Source organism: Thermobia domestica, chromosome 1, assembly GCF_964235325.1.
Source record: "Thermobia domestica chromosome 1, izTheDome1.hap1.1, whole genome shotgun sequence".
NCBI classification, from domain to species: Eukaryota; Metazoa; Arthropoda; class Insecta; order Zygentoma; family Lepismatidae; genus Thermobia; species Thermobia domestica.
The window spans coordinates 343,175,228-343,195,286 of NC_137454.1; the positions used below are offsets into that span (position 1 = coordinate 343,175,228).

Consider the following 20,059-nt stretch of genomic DNA (forward strand, 5'->3'; position numbering starts at 1 on the left):
TTCTGTTTTCTCTTGTAAGTTACGGAAAAGCGAAAAAGGGACAATTTTGGAAAAAAATTTCGGAAAATGAAAGACGGAGAATTTTACGGAAAACAGAAAATTTTCCAGATACTGGGAAACTGTTTCCGAAAATGGCAGAGAAGGCCATACTTTTTCAGATAATTGGAATATGGAGTGTTTCCCGAAAACGGAAATAAACTTCGGATTTTTTTCGAAAATCCGAAAAACGAAAATGGAAACACGTTACATTTTCCGGAAAACACCCTAATAGCACAAAATCTTCCCTAGGATGTCCCATGGCCCTCCCGCCCGGGAAAACGGGACTATCCCGGGACGCTCCCATAGGACTCCTGCGACATCCATGGGACTGACACGCGAATTCCAGATGTCCGCGTTTGTCCCGGGAAACGGGACGACCCGTGGGACTCCAGCGGGAGTCATGCAGGAAGAATCCCGTAGGAAACCAGAGGATATCCTCAGGCAGAACCACGTACGCGAATGGGATAATCCCGGGACGATCCCGTGGGACTCCTGAGACATCCGTGAAATCCTGATGAGAATCCTACGGGACTTCAAACGGAAGCTCATGTGTAACCGTGTAGCATTGCACCAGAAATGACGATGTGAATCTATTGACTGTTTTCAGGCTCTGGTTTCAGATTTGCAAACACAATGTACAGTGCAAATCAAACGGAATATGTGTTATTTCACGTGTAGCTACTTGAGAGGCGCCTTTGAAAAGCCAGAGCCTAAAAATAACCAATAGCTTCACTCTGTAATTACCGATAGAGCTATCGTGCAATACCACAGGGTGGCCTGTACATGAACATCCGCTTCAAAGTCCCAGTGAGTCCCGTCAGGTACATATTTATAGGCTATAGGCAGTGGCGTATTTACGATTTTGTTTCGGGAGGGGCTTTGCTATCTTTCGGGGGGGCTTTCCCTGGAAATGTGAAAATTCTGCAAGATATTTCATTTACTTTACTATACTAAGTAAGATTTCGGGGGGGAGGCTTAAGCCCGGAAGCCACCCCCCTAAATACGCCACTGGCTATAGGTAAACATTTCAAAAGCAAATGTTTGACTCGTTGACTTGCACTCTCTATTACCGCAGTAACGTTTCCAATGATATTATCTATGGTTAGGTAAATTTAAATTTCGTGAGAAAATATATCAATTGGTGCCTTTGGACAATCTCCTTGTTGGCGGGATAAACTGCAAAATGTAGCCAGTGGATGCTTGACGCCACATTGTATCATCATCAAATCCTTCAGACGTCTTCCTTGTGACAAAGTGATCTGTACGATTCAACATAGTCATATATGGGACTATGCAAAATAAGAGCGAAGATGTAGCTATTTACAATATATAAGTTATCTGCATATAGTATTTTTCCACATTACTTGTAATAATAACTAACTTAGTGTTGTTCAGCTGTAAATTTCTCCTCAAGGGATAGAAAGAAAATAAGAATGGAACATGATTCAACTAGGGGGAAAAAAACTGCCTTTTCTGAAACATGAACCTAATTAATCATTAATAACCGAAGGTCACGTTTGGATCGTAGTTATCTAGCATCTGTGTAGCAAAGAAAGATATGCTTAATAAAACAAATGGGTTACACACGTACAATCTTTTATTCAAAAGCTATCATACATGAAGGGATTTTTTCACCCTTTCAAAATATACATCTAGGGTTTTATAATGTGAGCATTTGCATGTTCATCCCGGCTTCAGTCACATCGCACTTTATGTGTATTAATTTGCCTGTCAACATCGCGCTTTGTTCATCCCCTTTCCCTACAAAATAGAAAAGGAAAAAAATTCTGTTAAAAGACGAAGTGAGTGCAAATATTCATAAAAAATTAGCCACAGAAAAATCTAATAATTACGTTAAATACGTATGGATGTATGGAAAGTAGTAGGGAGATGACACTTGTTGGAATTACTCGCTTTATTATTATGATCCAGTCATAAGACAATGAGACCTGTTTTGCTTGAATTGAAAAATCTTTTCGCTAGAAATATGTAAGTACATGTGATGCTGCGAATCAGTCGCGCTTCTGACAAGAAGTGAATATAATACTAAGTATTAATTATAAACCAACAACGAACTTTAAAAAGCAGAGAAAGCACACCAAGTTTGGATTTAGTTCGCATAGCGATGAATATATAAAGTTAGCCTTTAAATCAGTAATCAAGCCAAAAGGCAAAGACAAGCAACATAGCTAACTGTCCAGGCCAATCGAGGCACACACACATTCCAGTTCTAGCTTTGGATAATGACGTTTGTCTCTTTTATTCATTGTTGAACATTACTATCCCTTGACGTAAGTAAAAAATTGTTTCAATGAAAGAAAAAAACTCTATCCATTGAATTCATTTACTTTCTTTTGTATCAGATGTCATGTAAAAAGTGGAAAACGGAACATATGAAGCCAAATTACTAGCATTACTTTGTTACAAACCTTGAGATAGAAGTTAGAAAGGAGCAACTAAGTAATAAACAAAATACAATATTGATACAAGTATTTGCAATGGGATGACCAAAAATTACCCGAACCGTACAAAAAAGAACAAGATTTCCGCTGGACACACACACACATACACACACACACACACACGATGAAGATAATGTGAATCAACTGTGGTGTAGAACAGGGTGTCTACTGGTACTTGAAATACTGGTATTTGATTTTCTTACTGGAAATATTGGAATGTACTGGAAATTATTGTCTAATACTGGAGAAATATAAAGATTTCCTTTGAGACCCTTCAAGATGGCAGTCCCATTATCTGGGTGTAGGTGATGATAAAATTAATTGGTCAAACATTGAAAGAACTTGGTAATTCGAGAAAGAAAATCAATAGTGTTTCCTTTTTTTTTTTTAACCCACTAGTTTCTATGCATTCTTTCCATCAGAATATTGAAGAACTAGCTTTATCAACACATTTTACAGCTTCTTGAATATCATAGTATGCCTTTTTTTTATCCAGGGTGGTGTTTTGAAAATTTGTAAGTCAAGAAGTCAACTCCAGTAAACACCCTGTAGAATCCCGAAGGACGATCGTCCCCAAGCAGTCTTTTGGCATGTTTATAGTTTATGTGAAAGTATATCGTGTAGGATTTCTTGGGACATGGCAAAATAACATTAAAAACGAAGACTGCCTGACCTGTATGAAGATAAAAATACAGAACTATAATAATTACAATAGCCATCTACACTATTTAAAAGTCATAAAACGTATTTAGTAGACACATCCCACTTCGTAAATGGGTTTCCATGCCTATCGCGGGTGCGTTACACATGCAAAGAGAGTGTATTATTAATTTTACAACGACTTTTCTTAACTATTAAGTAGGGTCGCACAATGGTGTCTTTGGTGCGACATCAACAATACATTACATAATAATACAGAATAATTTTATGTATTATAATTGATTGCTTGAAGCTTCCGTTCACCACGTCGAGTAAGCAAGAGCAAGCAATTTACAAACCTAAAAGTGTCAATATGTTACTTACGTTTCTCTCTTTTCATTCTTTCCGTTGCGTGACGAAGCCAGCTTTGAACTGGTCTTTTGATCTCAGCATCTGTAGCAAATTTGCTGGACGCGTGTTGCCTCACTGTCTCTGGAAATATAATATTTCTGAATGAGAAAAACTGGCAAATTTCTGCAATAGATATGTGTTATAACAAGAAGGAATATGAAATATAATATTCGACATGCATTTCAATAGGTGAAATGAGGTTCCAAAAGTTATGGGATACAAAAATAATAGGTCTATCGTGCTATGCCTTCTCGAGCATGGCGAGTGCAGCAACTTGGAATGGCATGGACTCGACAAGTCGGTGGAAATCCTTCATAAAGTCTTGGTTGTTGGCTATTATGACGTGATTGTTGCAAGTAAAACGTGTGCACAAATGGTTCGTACGATGATATCCTACATGTTTCTATTAACTTTATGTCTAGCAGTATAGTTGGCCGATTCATTGTTTAGAATGTTCTGCAAACCAATCGCGAATAATTTTGGCTTGCTGATATTGTCTAGGTCAATCGGACTCGAGGATCCAAGAATGCCATATAAACATGCACCACATAATTACAGGCCAGAAGCTTGTAACTGCCTTGTTGATAACTTGAGTCTACGGCGTCTAGAGTCTCCGCCACATACGCACTCTACCATCAGTTCGTATCAACTGGGATCATGATCAGTATGGCTATCCGGCATATTGGCAGTTATCAAGAGCAACACACACATTGATAGTTTTCGTCGTAGAAGCAACATCACGGTCAATGACCTTTTACAGAAGTTCAAGTAACAGAAGTCGAGTGCTATGTGCATTTATATTTGTTTTCCGCAACACATGAAGTGGTTCTATACCGCTATCCCATAACTTGTAGGACTTTAGTGTATTTCAAAAACAACATCCTAATTTTATTTAAAATCACGAAGCATTTCAGACACGTGGTAGCTTGTAATTCTACCTTACAATTAAGTTTAGAGGTTTTTCAAAACATGAGAAATATTTGTGTACTATACCATGATTTTAAAAAAAATCTCCTGGATAACGCAAACTGCTCAACATTATAAAAAAATCTACCATCCATTCTTTCTCAAAAATAAATTTTAAAATAGAATGAAACAACAGTTCACGATCATTAAATTTTAAGAAAAGTCAATTATGATATTAAACAAGTAGTGAGTATCAAGAAACTAAGAGAATAAGTTTATGTAAGCTGGTATAAAATACTAATTCACAATCCTGAATTTAATTTCTCGAAACATATCGACATTTATTTTCTCATACAAATTCTTTGGAAAAACTGAGCTCTGTGAACAAATTACTTCGGAGAATTGTCTTACAATACTAACTTCTGGATAATTTTTGTAGTGGATGGTCGAATCGAGTGGAAACATACAAATTCTAGTTAATCGTCTTAAATAATAACATAAGAAAATATATAATAAATCATAATATATTACCTGTAAGAACATCACAAAGTGCAAGGGCTGAGAATGATGTCTTCGTCTTTCCGCCTGTCCAACTTATTTCCGCTGCTAACATGTTGGTTAGAATTCGCTTCATTATATTCGTAACAATACTGTCAATATTAGTACCCCCTATCTTACGGAGCTCTGCAATCTGAAATATAAAATTTAACATTAAATTACGCACCAAATTTATCAGAGTACAAATATAAAATTCTATTGATTGCAAACTTGGTAATTTCAGGAATTATCAGGTCTTAGCACTTTAAACGTTATGAACTTCATAAAAATTTTTTTAGAGGTATTCTTTGTAATTATTTTTTAAAAAAGTATTTAAATTACAATAGCGATACTAACACATTAAAGTATACTTCATTCTTATCGAAGTTGGTTGTTTTCAATGTTTCAGTTAAAAATATTTCTCGGAATTAAGAAACACCAAAAAATACTCAATATATTGTACACATAGCGAGAACATATACCATTATATTCACGATACATACTAAGCTTTATCAGCGGAGACCTTATGAAGGATGGAACCTAAAGCTTAAAGTGGGATCAAATCACTTACCCAGTTTGCACCCAAGAAAAACTGTCCTCCGCCTGGCCCCGAACCCAAGACCTAGCTCGACCCTCTGTAGACTCATGTACAGAAGAGACCTGATAGAAATGTGTTATATTGATCTTGCGTACTTGTGAATATTTTAAATTATTTTAGAAAGACAACTGCACAAGTGAAATCACTGTACAGATTATTGAGGTGAGCGAGCTTTTTTTTTTTTTTTTTTTTTTTAAATTTTATTTAACAGAACTAGTCCCAGGTATTTGGTGACCGAACTTGGCAGGATCATAGTCGACTAAGTTTCAGAACTAGAAGTTGCGAAACCTTATTGGCTACATCCACATCTTATCAATTGGACTTTTCAGTTTTAATTTTAAAGTTCCAGCCTTTTTTAAGAAATAAACGTCGGTTTTAGCGAACTGGCTATTATACAGTGACAAGAAAATAAATTTTAACACCATGTGTGTTGATTTCCTCGGGGTTTTCCCATTTCCTTACATTTCTTTCATTTCACCATTTCACTTATTATTATCATCAGTCTCCTTTAGCCTAGGGCATAACCCTAGGAAAATTAATACGCAAAATATCTGCTTATGAAAAATCACACCGGCACGATTAAAGCGGGAGCTTTTCGATGTAAAATATACATATACCGCCCAGCTCTGTACTGAAACTGGACAATCCCGATTCACAGAATACTATCCGTATTAGAATAAAGTGAAGTGGGCGAAGCCCAAATTCTGTTGTTCCCTAGTAAAAAATCAGATTGTAATTATGCTAATGTACTGATTGCACCAAACCGAACAAGGTGCTTTTTACGAAAACTTGTATTTTAAGCGCATGACAACTTTATTACGTCATTTTTATTGATGTCTACTTTCGGAATAGCCTTTTATGTTGTGAAAGGGCTCATCAACCTCCTGTTGCATAAGGATGTTAAGGCTACACAAACTTAGTTATATGTAACCTAAATAAATAAAGAAATCAATTTGAACAAAAAGTAACTTTTCTTTTCTTTCTTTCGACAAAACATGGTTTCTGCCAACCCTGGCAATAACAAGGATTTATGAGCAGTAAGCACAATACGTTGTAGCTTTCCATTACTTTTACATCCAACACTGCCTTCCATCACTCACTGGCGGGTTTAGGACAAAAGCTCACTAGACCTTTTGTCTAAGCTGACTAAATATATAAATAAAAGAAACACATGACTGGGATAGTCATCCATATTTTTCGATTATATTTGCGAATTACCACTTTTACGTAAATCACACCGTGCAGATTAAGAATAAGGTAACATGTTCCAGCCAATATTACCTTTCACAGATATTGTTTTTCTCTTTTCCTCCTCTTTTCAGAATACAACCCTCGCTCAGCTTTTACAATTTGAGTTACTGCAATACTTTTATCTTTTCTTATATTACAAATCGTTGTCATAAAAAATCTAAACTAGTATATTTTAATATATTAGCATTAAATTAGGTTTGCGTATTTTGCGAATAAAATACAATAAAGTGCGTGAAGAGTGAAGTTGCCTAACTGGGATGGCATTTAGTATTTCCCCCAACTCGATCCATGGAACTGGTACTACAGCTTAGTGAACCATTGTGCTAATGAAAGAAAGAAAAAAAACTGCGGGGTTTCTCACCCCTTTCGCTCGCTCAGCTATATTTCGTAACGCAACTAAGTCACTTTTTTTCAGGGTTGGCAAAAACCATGGTTTTTATTGAAAAAACGGTTTTTTCGGTTTAAACCAGATTTATTTGGTTTAAATAATTTGCTCTATATATTCATATCATATATGGACAGAAATAAGTTTGTTTCGCCTTGATGTTATTATGCAACAGCCGGGTTATGCTGGAAGGGGTCACATAAGCTTAAAGCGGAATAAAAACTGCTTCTCGAGTTACATCCGATAGAAACTGTCCTCCATTTGAACTCGGAACTAGGACTAATTGGCCACAAATGCGATACGTCTGCCGACTCACTCACGAAGGAATCCTGATAAAAATACGTTGTACTGATCTTTACATGCTTCTTAATATAGCTCTCAAGAGTCATTTCAGAAGGACAAAAAGATAAACAGTTGCACAAATGAAACCATTATACTGAATTACATATGGACAATTTCAAAGTACTACGGAGTACAGAAGAACTAATTTAATTCAAGTTAGTTAACAACGACTTATATTGGTCCAAATTAAAGAAATACAACGACTTAATTTGCATATCACAAAGATACGAATTATTTGGGTCCACTTTGGCTCAGACTCATTTATACATAAATAGATATCGAAGATACTTATCATTTCACTAAATGCCTCTCGTGGGGTCTGTATGACCCTTCCCCCCCACACAAAGTACGGAATTTCGATGTATTTTATTAATAGTAAACATTGAAACAAAACAATATTTAGAATGTTTCTTTGATTGCAATTAGGCCTACATAACAATAATAACTACAAAAAAAAATCACAAAACAAACATTTATAAACTTACATAAAAAGAGTTGCTTTTGTAGTATAATCTTTTTGAGTAATGAATGGGGAATTTAGGTCTGAATATAATACGAATAATATACGGGAGTGAAACGTGATAACCCACAAATGTGTGTTCATCAAGATTTTACAAACACTTACACTTTTACGAACATTTTCGTTTTTTGGTTTAAACCAGTTGGTTTTTTTTTTTTTTTTGAAAAAAACACCTGGCTTAAACCTTGGTTTAAACCAGCCAACCCTGCTTTTTTTTTAATCAAAATCACTACCATAAAAGACTGGAGGAGAAACAAAAAGCAACCCCCAAATTGAATTTCATTAAGACGTTAGTTCTTCGCATAAAATCTTTCGTCACTGGTGCCTGATAACCCGAATCACGCTTCACAGTCTCGATATTTGGAAATTCTAACCTTTCAACCTCCGTTGCGTTTTGAAGGGGTTCGGCTATTATTTGTAGTTGTAAGTCGCAAATATGTTCGGGGGGCTTCTAACCCCGTTCGCTCGCTCAGGTAGACCTGCATTTCGTAAAGTAAATAAACCAGTTTTAATTTAAACATTAATATAGTAGAGATATGTAGCTCAAGCTACGTAAAAAAAAAAAAAAAAAAAAAAAGCCTCCACAGTAGCCTTTAAACTGTTTCATTACATCATCTTTGCAAATTTCAACACTATGATGAAATTTGCATGAGATACGTCCGGTTAAAATTTGTAAAAAGGCAGATTCTGCTGCGCTGCTTTTAAGTGCAACACTGTTGTGTTTGCTTAAGTCACTTCACAACAGAAAAGAAACACAAAACATATGATGAAAGCAGTTTTAATTGAAAATAATCCATGTTCATCAATTTCGCTAACTAACACCTTGGCGGGTTAACTTTAGCAGACGGCTCTACCAAAAGAAAAATTTATAGGTCGAAAAATATTAGTAGTAAAATAGTGAAACGGTAATATAATTGTTTAAACTCATAAACCATATGGGGCCGCGGTGGCTCAGAGGTAGAGCGTTCATCTCTGGTGCTTGGGGTCCCGGGTTCGATCCCAGCTCGCGCCAAGTGAACTCTGTGGTGGACAAACACCGTGTGCGTGGGTTTTCTCGGGTTCTCCCGTTTCCTCCCACTTTCTTCATTCCACCATTTCATTCATTTCTCATCATCACCGTTTCCCATAGCCTCGGTGCACAATCGTGAGACGTTAAAATAAATATTTCATTTCATTCAATTTCATAAACCATATGTGGGAGTAAGTAACATAGGAAAGTATATGTTATGGTGGAACTATTTGCTAAGGCAAAAGGCGGCTGAATACAAGTTAGGAAGAGATGGTAAGTGTTGTATCTGAAGATTTGGGAAATGGTTAGAAACAATGGTTGCAGTGCAAATCATGTGTCACTTCAAAGGTAGAAAACAACTAGCCCTGCGGGGCTTCTAAGCCCCTTCAGTCGATCAGCTACAAGTTTTGAGGAGCGTTTTGTAACACTAGTGCCCCAAATCTAGTAAAAAAATAATTAGACAATATTTGCTCATCTTCGCTTTACCACACATATCTTAACAAAATCCCAGAGGCTGGTGCTGGACACTGAATGCCTGCTTATCAGTTTAGTACATCAGGTACAATGCAGGTTTTATGGTAAATCAGTTTGCGTGTTTATTCTTAAACTGTACGCCATAATTTCAGCATGAAATAACAGTGTGAAATAAGAGTAAGAAGGTTTTAGATAATTATTTGAAACATAAAAAGTGAAAAATATTTTAAAAGATTCCGACCTATTGTAAATCTGCCCATATTAATCCATTGTTCATAGCATTCCTGCTCTGTTGAACTTTAAACATTGAGTACTACGGCTGTACGATCACCATTTCATCATTTTTTTTACAACTAGAATAACAACAACCTTTTTTTTTTTTAAATCACTAAAATTTTCATTTCACACACTTACCGAAATCAATTATGCTGCAGACTAAAATCTGTTGGAACACAATTTTCACTAACATCTACCACTGCGTCACCGCTGAACCTCACGTATTCCCTCCAATACCACAAACCACAATGCAATTGTGACAAACAAATGACGGTTCCGAACGCGCACCACAGCACTGAGGACCAGGCGAAATTTTATGGTTTATATTTTCTTTTCTGCAGATTTTTAAACATATTCTTTTATTATGAGAGAAATACGTATAATTTTGTGAATTTCTATTTCCCGTTGCTAGTGGCCATCCTGCAGGACAACCGTGGGATTCCCATTCATATAGACCCATGCCTGTCCCAAGCGGGACTTCCCTGGGATTACCTATTTATATCCTGGATTTTTTAGGATCGTTGTGGGTCGTACGGGATCATAATGGGACGTCCCGTGGACTACTTGTGCTATTAGGGCATTTTTCGGATATTTGAATAAATACGAAAAATTTTCTAAAAATTGGAAGACAGAAAGTTTTCTTTAAAAACGAGAGACAGAATGCCATCGATAGTCAGAAAATTTCTCGGGAATCGGAAAACAGCAAAAATGTGTTTTCAAAACCGAAAAAAATAGAAAACGATCATTCATTAACTACGTAGCCTATATAACTTTGATAATTGTTTTTCTAATATATCATTCCATTTCCTCTTACTTATATACAACACATATATTTTTTTAATAGGAGTATATGTATAGAATGAATATTCGTAAAAGCCAATTGATATGGGTAGCAAATATTGATTTTAAACATATAGTTTGTAGTATCCACAAAAGCTTACAAGTTGCCATCATATTCTAATGGAGATAATTTTCCCTGTAACGAGCAACATGCTAGTAACTAGCAAGGAACTTACGATATTCTCCAAGCAAAAATCAGCATCTGTTGCTGGTCCATTATGTTTCAGGAAGGAAGCCGACTTCCACTCTTATCAGCAAGTTTCAGCATGATTTTTTGCTGGCTCCTTCAAAAACTTTCAACTGGGTGCTACACATTGAATAATGTTCGATTAAAAAAGATTGATTTATACAGCCTAAATTGTAATTTTCTCGAAATTTTAAAATATGTTTGCTTAATATTTGTATTTGTACTTTATAGCGCATATTGGTAGTTAATACTAATAGTATTTAAACAAATACTACTTAAGCCGTTCAATATGTTGATATCAACCGATGATACACTGCTATAAAGTAGACCTAAAATATGCGTCCGTAATTGCTATACTTACCAAAATAAGGAGAAAGTATAACTCCAATTTTAAGTAATGATGTCCTAATAAGGTAGCAAAGTCTTCATACATTTCTGTGTTCTATATTTTCATCCTTTTTAAGTATGATGGAATAATGCGGAACGCAACCTTTGTTTTTATAATATTTTAGGGTAAGCATGATAATTATATTTCTTTGATTAAGCTATGGTTTGTAGATGTGTTGCCAACCTTGCATATTTTCTGTTTTTAAATGATATTTCCACTGTTCTTTTAGACACAGACCTTACGGCGCTCAACGCCAACTATTAGGACATTTCAATTTGTAGTTCAAGGCATGGTTATCACAGAGAATCAATAATGTTTGTCTTTCCAAATAGAATTAGTCTAAACTTATATTCGCTATTTAGTTATCTATAATTTGTCTCATAGCTTATTTTCTTTCATATGTAATACAATAGGCTATAACGCAAGAAAGTATTTAAATGTTACTAGCATCTTAAATCATCAATTATTACTTGGTATTCTCCTAGTGTACGTAATTTATGTAAGTCAAATATTAGTAGCAATTGCCTTTGGCCACTTGGCAAAACACCTGTACAATATTGAACAAATTGAGTGAAACTAACACATAATGACGTGCAATGCCTCAAAGTAGCGTGTTCAGAAATTAACATGGTAAAAAGCGAAGAATATCGTAAGGTTTCATCCTAAAATCCAGAATTTATCTCCTAGTGTTTACCAAGAAATTTGATCATAATGGTATAAAGATGTCTCAGTATCTATAACTACTGTAATTTTAACCGTCACCACGTTATCAAAAATAATTATTCGATTTATACTTTATTTTTGCAACGTAAATAACTTCTTTCTTCGGTAAAAATTGCTAACAATTCAATTTTTCTCCCACGCAATAAAACAAGCGAATCTTTCATCGTTCACGCATACGTATGTCTAAAACGCTTTTTCACCGTGAGAGAATTTTAATAAGTAACAAAAACCACATTCATTATCTAAACTACATATATAATCAATGTATTATATCTATCTTACTCTAGGCCTCAGTATTTCTTGCTTACTCATTAATATGCAAAGACTACGTTCTACAGTTATTTAAAACTAAATTAAGTGCTTTCTTCAATAATTTATGAAAATGCAGCGACAAGGAAGAGCAAACCATGTACAACTTAGACAGAGCAGACCAAATGTTCCAACGACTCAGCGGTAACAACCATATCGCTCAGTCCGTTCTCATCTAGAAATTCTCACTAGCTGTCAATGTATTTTCCTATATCGTGGTCAGCAAACTTTAAATTAACGCAAATTATTTTAACATTTCATTTGCATATCCATACAGGTGGCTTAACCTAATAACATTTTAAAATATACTGCCGGCCAAAAACTACAACGGCTAGCACCCATTTAATAAAGTCCCGGGTCCACAGATCCAGTGGGTATAAATAGTAAACGGCCCCACCAGTACCTTAATAATACAGTGCAACTCTGCATTTATTTTCCTATATAGTGCTGTAACGGTGGAGTATATTAGTGGTTAAAAAACGGAACAAGTTTTCAACAACCTCTCGTTAGCCGGAATCTCGGCCGCAGCAGCGTACGCTTCGAAAACCAAGGGTATCAAAAAGTAGTGAACTAAAATAAGAATATTAATATTAATGCTAGAACACTTTTGGGTCGTAATTGACAACTTACTTTTCAAGTATCAAATAAAATTTCTACACCGATGATATTCACGATGTTGTCAGACGTAGCGTGGGCTGTTCACTGAGAGGACGCAAGTAACCAAGGCTCAGAACTTTTAATATTTGCTTGACAAATATATGCATCAATGTATTGTTTGAGAAATCATGTTATTAACGAATTTATATGTATTCTATTACAAGATTTGCTCCTATAATACGATAATATACCAGAAAATTGTATTAATATACACCACTTGTAACACTCATCACAAAAGAACGATGTTTTAACACAAATAGACATTCAATAATAATTTGAGAATGTCTTAGGCTTTGGTTAGTGTTAACGTTCAGCATAAAACTACATCAATAATAATTCACCTTTTAACTTATATTAACAAGTATTCAAAAGAGACAAGATACATAGAATAATGAAACAAACAAAAAATAGTACATACAACAAAAATAAGATAAAAATACGATTCCACTACGATACTTATAACAGTCTTTGCTGAATAAATGAGAGTCCACACTGCATTGTTTTTATTCATATTTTATTTAATCTTTCTTCATTCGTGGAAGCAGATCATGATTCTGATAGTTATATTCGAAACGTATATACGTATTCTATCAAATTTAAGTAAAGTGCGATTATGATATCATGAACAATACTGTGTTAGTCTTACAAAAACGCAATTCAACTTTAATTCAGATCTATTTTCATTTACGTTCTTAATTTTTCTTCGAATTGATACTGTACTTGTTGAAGCCTAACCTAACACAATCCACTAATATAATGTAACAGTACGAAAATAGTGATTATTATACTACGTAAAAGTTGTACAGAATTTTATATTTAAATTCCAGTGATACAACTGTTATAGTTACGTGTTTTCAATGTACGTGAATGAAATGCAATAATTTAATGGAGAAATAATTAGTAATTTCTACGACAATTAGATACCTTTCACTGAATTAACTACCCAATATAAAAGACAATATAATTAGCAATATACTTATTTCCAATATACAATTTTATCTGATTAAATGAAAGATTTAAATTATAGATAATTTTGTGACATACTTAGTTTTTTTTATATATATATATATATATATTTCGTTGACTACCGGTAGTACGATTTTATATTCAAGAGCTCTTTGTTTTAATTTTGTCTTTTCTGATTGCTAACGGTAATCACGTGACTTGAACAATTGTCTAATTAAATATACTTATGTGAGCTCAATGCTTCTTGAACACTAAAGGTTAACTTTCCTATGCTTTGATCTTAAACCCGCAAAATGTCTAATAAACATTGTCGAACTATTATTAATTATAACACAAGCAATTAATTTAGATTTGTCAAACGTCGTATTAATATTCAATTCCTTTCAAAAATCTATTATATGTGGCCTGATGTTATGGAAAGGCTGCTTGCATGTATGATGGTTTTATCCTAAAAAATCTTCTTACTTTGATGTTTACACACAGTACTTTAATCTGTAATAAAACAGCGCACATTGATCAAAGCAGTACTACCTTTTGTAGCTGCGCAAATACACAAAATGTAATAATATATAAAATAATTCTAAAAATTAAGATGACTTTCTTCTCTGTACCTTCAATCTCTTCTTTTTGCATTGCTGCTGGTCAAGCAGAGTTGCCAACAAGTTGATACAAAATGTAGCTAAACGGGAGATGAAATCACCCCAATTTTGGCTGAAAAGTCGCTAAAAAAATTATTCCTGAAATTCCGTCTTTCTTTCTCTCGTTCTCTCTTCAAGTGTGTGATCTATAAGTTATTTCAGATATGTGATTAATTCAAGGCATAATATATCTAGGCTAGAAAAGCGTATGTAACAAATAATAATTTCACTTTTTCCACAATATATATATATATATATATATATATATATATATATATATATATATATTACTTTGTCTAATTTCACTTCAACGAAATCAAAAATAAGTTTAGAGAAATGAACAAAAGTAAAAGTCTACACAGAAAAACACCTTATTTTCTATCCCCTGTTACTGAAGTTTCTACAGATAATCACATGCTATCGGTTGGTTTCCGTCAGAGGACAAGAGATACCTCCAATCAAAAAGGAAATAAGGAGAAAAATGCTAAGTACTTTGCCAGCTCCTCAACACTTGCGCTGACTCAAATAGGCAGAAGGGAAATAAACTTATATCTGAATTATTCGAGCTAATAGTACTTGTCTACAAGAGTAGTTCTGTCGCAGCACAGAAGTCGCTAGATTTGTATCCAAGTCGCCAAACTGCAATTCAAAAATCGCCATAAATGTCGCTAAACGGAAAAATTGTTATTTTTCGCTATCTTGCATACCAAATTACCTAGACTTAGCGACTTTCCACCCAAATTTGCTATACTGTGGCCAAGCGCTCTTAATATCGCAAGTCAAGTTTAGACAGCTAACGTGGAATTCAGAAAGATGCTGAGTGTAGCGCTCGTCACACCGCTCGAAAGGAGCGAAAGGCAAAATTCGCGAGAACAATTGATCTACAAATGCTGATGGGAGGGCGTGTCCTGTGACACTCCGTCAACTTTTAAAATTCTTATCGCAGCAGCCAGTAACTTACGTAGTGTGACTATTTTAGTATTAGCCCACAGTATTAACTCCACATGTATCATTAAATAATGTAAAAAAAAAAAAAAAAACTTTCCATACATTTATAAAAATAATGTGTATATAAAACATGAAAAAAACATATGTTAATATTTCCTTCTGCCTGATTAAGCAAACGAAAACAAAGCTAGAAGACTGTTGTACGACACGGCGCCGGTGCGGGTATCTCCTCTGCTCTCTCTGAACGGTGCTCAAGTGATCCCTGGGGAAAAACGCATATTTGAACCAGGTCTAGGACGACACGTGCATATAAGAACCAGCAAGACCTTGAGATTGTGACCGCACTCACTTCCAAACCTAACGGCGGGAAATCAGAAGTAATACGCGTTAGTCCTCCACCAGAGCAGTACATATTGTAAGTATGAATTTCTAACTTAGATCTTATGAGTTGGTGACACAGGGGAAGCTCGAGTGTTGAATCATAAAAAGTTGAGCGTTCCGATCCTTAGAAAGAAGCGAGCAGTAACCCATAAATAATTATCATGCCTTAAGGTAATATGAACATCTTTTCCACCTCGATTTCACTCCTCTTAACTTGGAGTCTGACGAAATAGGTTTTTAACTAACTTTTTTGTTTCGCAGATCTTGAATTCTAGCAGCTCACAGCATATACTTAGTTAAATTCGAGTTGCCATATAAAGTTAGAACGTACCCTTCAAATGTATGCCTCTAGTAATTTCTGTAATTTTCCACTTTTCTTCATTGTAATAAAATCACTTACTACAAATTCTCTCTTTGCTTCAACCAGTGTAAGCCTCAAGCTATTTGCAAATCTAACTCAATTCATAACAACTCTGTTACATAAATACCTGGTACGAACTTTGGTATATTATCTCAACCTAGATTGATGATCCTTAAAACTATTTCTATGTTCCCGGCCGAAATCTTAAATGAAGCAGCATATTCTCTCGTAAAATACATACAAGTTTTATATGAAGAGGAAGTAAAATATTCACGAAGTTATCAGCAACTATCAAGAATACAGCATTTCCATCAGTAATTTTTAATCGTTTTATCTAACGATAGAATGTAAAGTACATTGTACATATAAGGTATACATAAAATTTCATATGTATAATAACAAATGCTAACCCAAACGTACATTATAGTAAAATCAGCTTAGTTACTTTTGAGTGTAAGTCTCTTTTATGACGTAACAACTGTATATCAGGGGCTTTTTCTGTATGTATTAACACATGTATTGCCAAATTTGATCTGTTAGTAAAACATTTCCGCTCTTGGCACATTTGATTCTTTCATTGTACGTATTAACATGTGTTCCTAAATTTCTCTTGGTAATTAATACTTTTCCACACTCCTGGCATATCTGAGTTCCATCTGTATGTACTAATATGTGTTGTGCCAAATTTCATTTTCTACTAAATCACGTTCCACACTCCTGGTTTGTTAGATTTTTCACACATATATTAACATGTGTTGCTAATTGTGTCTAGGCAATAAGTACCTTGGGACACTTCGCATATATAAATCTTTCACCTGTATGTATTAATGTGTAGCCAAATGAGCTTCGAGTAAATGTCTATGTACAATCGTGGTGTAAATCAGATCTTTTACAAGTATGTATTAACATGTGTATTCTCAAGCTTGAGCTACGAGTAAATCCCTTTCCACATTCCTGGCATTTGTAAGGTTTTTCACCTGTATGTATTACCATGTGTCTTGCCAAACTTGAGCTTTGAGAAAATCCCTTTCCACACTCCTGGCACATATGAGATGTTTTACCTGTATGTATGAACATGTGTGATGCCAACTCTCTGTTCGTAATGAATCTTTTTCCACACTCTTGGCATAAAAGAGGTTTTGCACCAGTATGTATTAACATGTGTGTTCTCAAGCTAGAGCTACGAGTAAATCCCTTCCCACATTCCTGGCATTTGTGAGGTCTTTCACCTGTATGTATTAACATGTGTCTTACCAAACCTGAGCTTTGAGCATATCCCTTTCCACACTCATGGCACATATGAGAAGTTTTACCTGTATGTATGAACATGTGTGATGCTAAATCTCCGTTCGTAATAAAACCTTTTCCACACTCTTGACATACATGAGGTCTTTCACCTGTGTGTATCAACATGTGTGTTACTAAAGTATATTTCGCACTAAATCCTTTCCCACATTCTTGGCAAATATAAGGTCGTTGACCTGTATGTGTAAAGATGTGATATGCCAAATTCCATTTTTGAGTAAATCCCTTTCCACATTCATGGCATGTGTGAGTTCTTTCACCCGTATGTATTAACATGTGAGTTGCTAACTGTGCTTTGGTAATAAATCTCTTGGGACACTCTTTGCATATATGAGACCTTTCACCTGTATGTATTAAAATGTGTTTTGCCAAATTTGACCTTTCATTAAATCCCTTTCCACACTCTTGGCATACATGAGGTCTTTCACCTGTATGATTCAACATGTGTTTTGCCAACTTAGACTTCGTGATAAATCCTTTTCCACATTCTTGGCATAAATGAGGTCTTACACCAGTATGTATTAACATGTGTGTTCTCAAGCTTGAGCTGCGAGTAAATCCCTTTCCACATTCCTGACATTTGTGAGGTTTTTCACCTGTATGTATTAACATGTGTGTTGCTAATTGTGCTTTCGTAATAAATCCCTTTCCACATTCTTGGCAGATGTGACTTCTTTTGTAAACTTCCCTGTTAATAGATTTTTCACCTGAAACAGGATTTTTCTCCTTTTGTGTAACGAACGTATTTTCTGTTCTGGAAAAAGTAAGTTTATGGAATCTGCAAATAATAATAAGAAATAAATAAAGGAGCACGAAATGGAAATAAAGAATATGAAACTCGAAAAACGCAAATGTTGTCATAAAAGATACACACCAATACGATGATACTTACTTTTCATTAAGTTCCCAGGCACTCATACGTTATATTTCCTGATTAACTGAAATCTGATACTATTGAAACATTACCTGAAATGTACAAGTATGTAATTCAGAACAATCCGTACCAGTTATATTTTCCGAAGGAAAACTGCTCTTTGTGTTAATATCAGAATTTGTTTATATATCTAAATATTCGAAATTAGATATAAGTCAAGTACATATCAAGGAAAATTGTTGGGGTATGGCTTGACCTTATAGGGGAAAATGTAGCGAGGAAATCAATGAATATGTTTATGAAATATACTCTGAAGTTATGCGCCAGAAAATTTAGTAAATGCGAAAATTTGTTGCAATTACAACCATCAGATACTGTTACTGTAACAAGGAAACAAAGCAAGGTTATAACAACTTTAAAATTTTCCACAAAATACGTCATTTGAATCAATATAACAATAACTGCGGATGTTTTTAAAAACCTCGGATTGCTTGGATATATTAAATTTTAATCAACATTACGATCTTGATGTCCAATGATATACATACCTAGGCGCTATTTCGACTTAAAACCTTTGGAGAAACCTTCAGTTTTTAATCCCTTCTACCTTTTCACTTATTTGTAAGCAATGTGATTATGATTGTAGAATTAGACGATACGATAATGAGGATATTCAATGCGCCGTTAGTCTCCCTCGGGTTATTAGTGTTAGAAACTAATAGATTCATAGCTTCTCATACTATAACGTCCTAATCTTACAACATACAGAAACAAGTGTGCTATTCCACATTCTGATTAGCACGTTGAATTTAAATTTGTAATAATGTATGACATTAGACGAACACAAAATTCTACACTTGGTTTGAAACACTACCATTGCAAGGAATGTCAAAAAAAAAAAAAGTCTCCCGGTATTATTTGCATTACGAAAAGCTTCAGTGTTTATTGTTTATTACTTCAAAAGTTAAAAGATCGCGTGGGGTAAATGGCACACTCTGTATAAAACAAAAAATTAATAATGAGCTATACATTACATTGTAAACGCAGACCAGCTGAATAACTTGAGATAAATTTTCTAATATCTTACGTGCCAAACTTCAATTCGCTTTTTATCATGCTCTTTAATTGAAATGGGTATCATTAGAAGTACAGAATTAGAAATGTACGTGAAAAATAATCATCTCACTAGTATGTCTTCTTAGAAAGAGAGAACTTAGTACTCATGCTTATCATTCAAAATAAACTGTGTTCTGCACCTGTGTTTTGGAAAATAATCTTTTTCCTAGAAAGGGAAAAGATTTGTGTATTACTTTTCAGGACGTAAATTTCACATCCACCACTCATTAGCTCAGGAAATGACTGAATCGTTTGAAACGGAATTTCGTACTGAAGTTACCATTGTCTCCGACTGGAATGAGGACATATGAGCAATCGAACATATGTGAATTGTAGGCCAAACCTCTGGTATTTGACTAGCGGACAATGTCACAATGGTGGAATTTTCTATATAATATCTTTATTAAAAACCAGTGGGCGAGTGAACGACGCTTTAAAGAATGAAAGCGGGCTATTTATGTAGTTTTCTCAAAATATACCAAATGACTTTTTTTGCAGTATGAAACAAAATTAATAT

At 34.7% G+C, this 20,059-nt stretch overlaps 2 protein-coding genes across 6 annotated transcripts in view; both read right to left on the reverse strand.

Moving 5' to 3' along the window:
* Positions 1-1,618: 1,618 nt before the first annotated feature.
* Positions 1,619-10,221, reverse strand: LOC145668048 (uncharacterized). 2 transcript variants are annotated; one of them, XM_081735529.1, is made up of 4 exons: positions 9,988-10,221; positions 4,989-5,141; positions 3,525-3,632; positions 1,619-1,800 (listed from the first exon to the last, which is right to left on the reverse strand). In XM_081735529.1, the coding sequence occupies exons 1-4, from the start codon at positions 10,040-10,042 to the stop codon at positions 1,700-1,702; spliced, it is 417 nt and encodes a 138-aa protein (XP_081591655.1). In that variant the 5' UTR covers positions 10,043-10,221; the 3' UTR covers positions 1,619-1,699. The 2 variants fall into 2 exon arrangements, with proteins under 2 accessions (XP_081591655.1, XP_081591665.1); XM_081735539.1 differs by having other exon boundaries at positions 4,989-5,148; positions 9,988-10,199.
* Positions 10,222-14,016: 3,795 nt separating this feature from the next.
* The window catches only part of LOC145663918 (uncharacterized), a 48,679-nt gene continuing 42,636 nt past the window's right edge, over positions 14,017-20,059 (reverse strand). For all 4 annotated transcript variants that reach the window (XM_081730134.1, XM_081730142.1, XM_081730116.1 and 1 more), the window contains one exon: positions 14,017-18,330. In XM_081730134.1, coding sequence (XP_081586260.1) covers positions 17,106-18,330 — 1,225 coding nt within the window. In that variant the 3' untranslated portion in view covers positions 14,017-17,105. The remainder of the gene's footprint in view (positions 18,331-20,059) is intronic.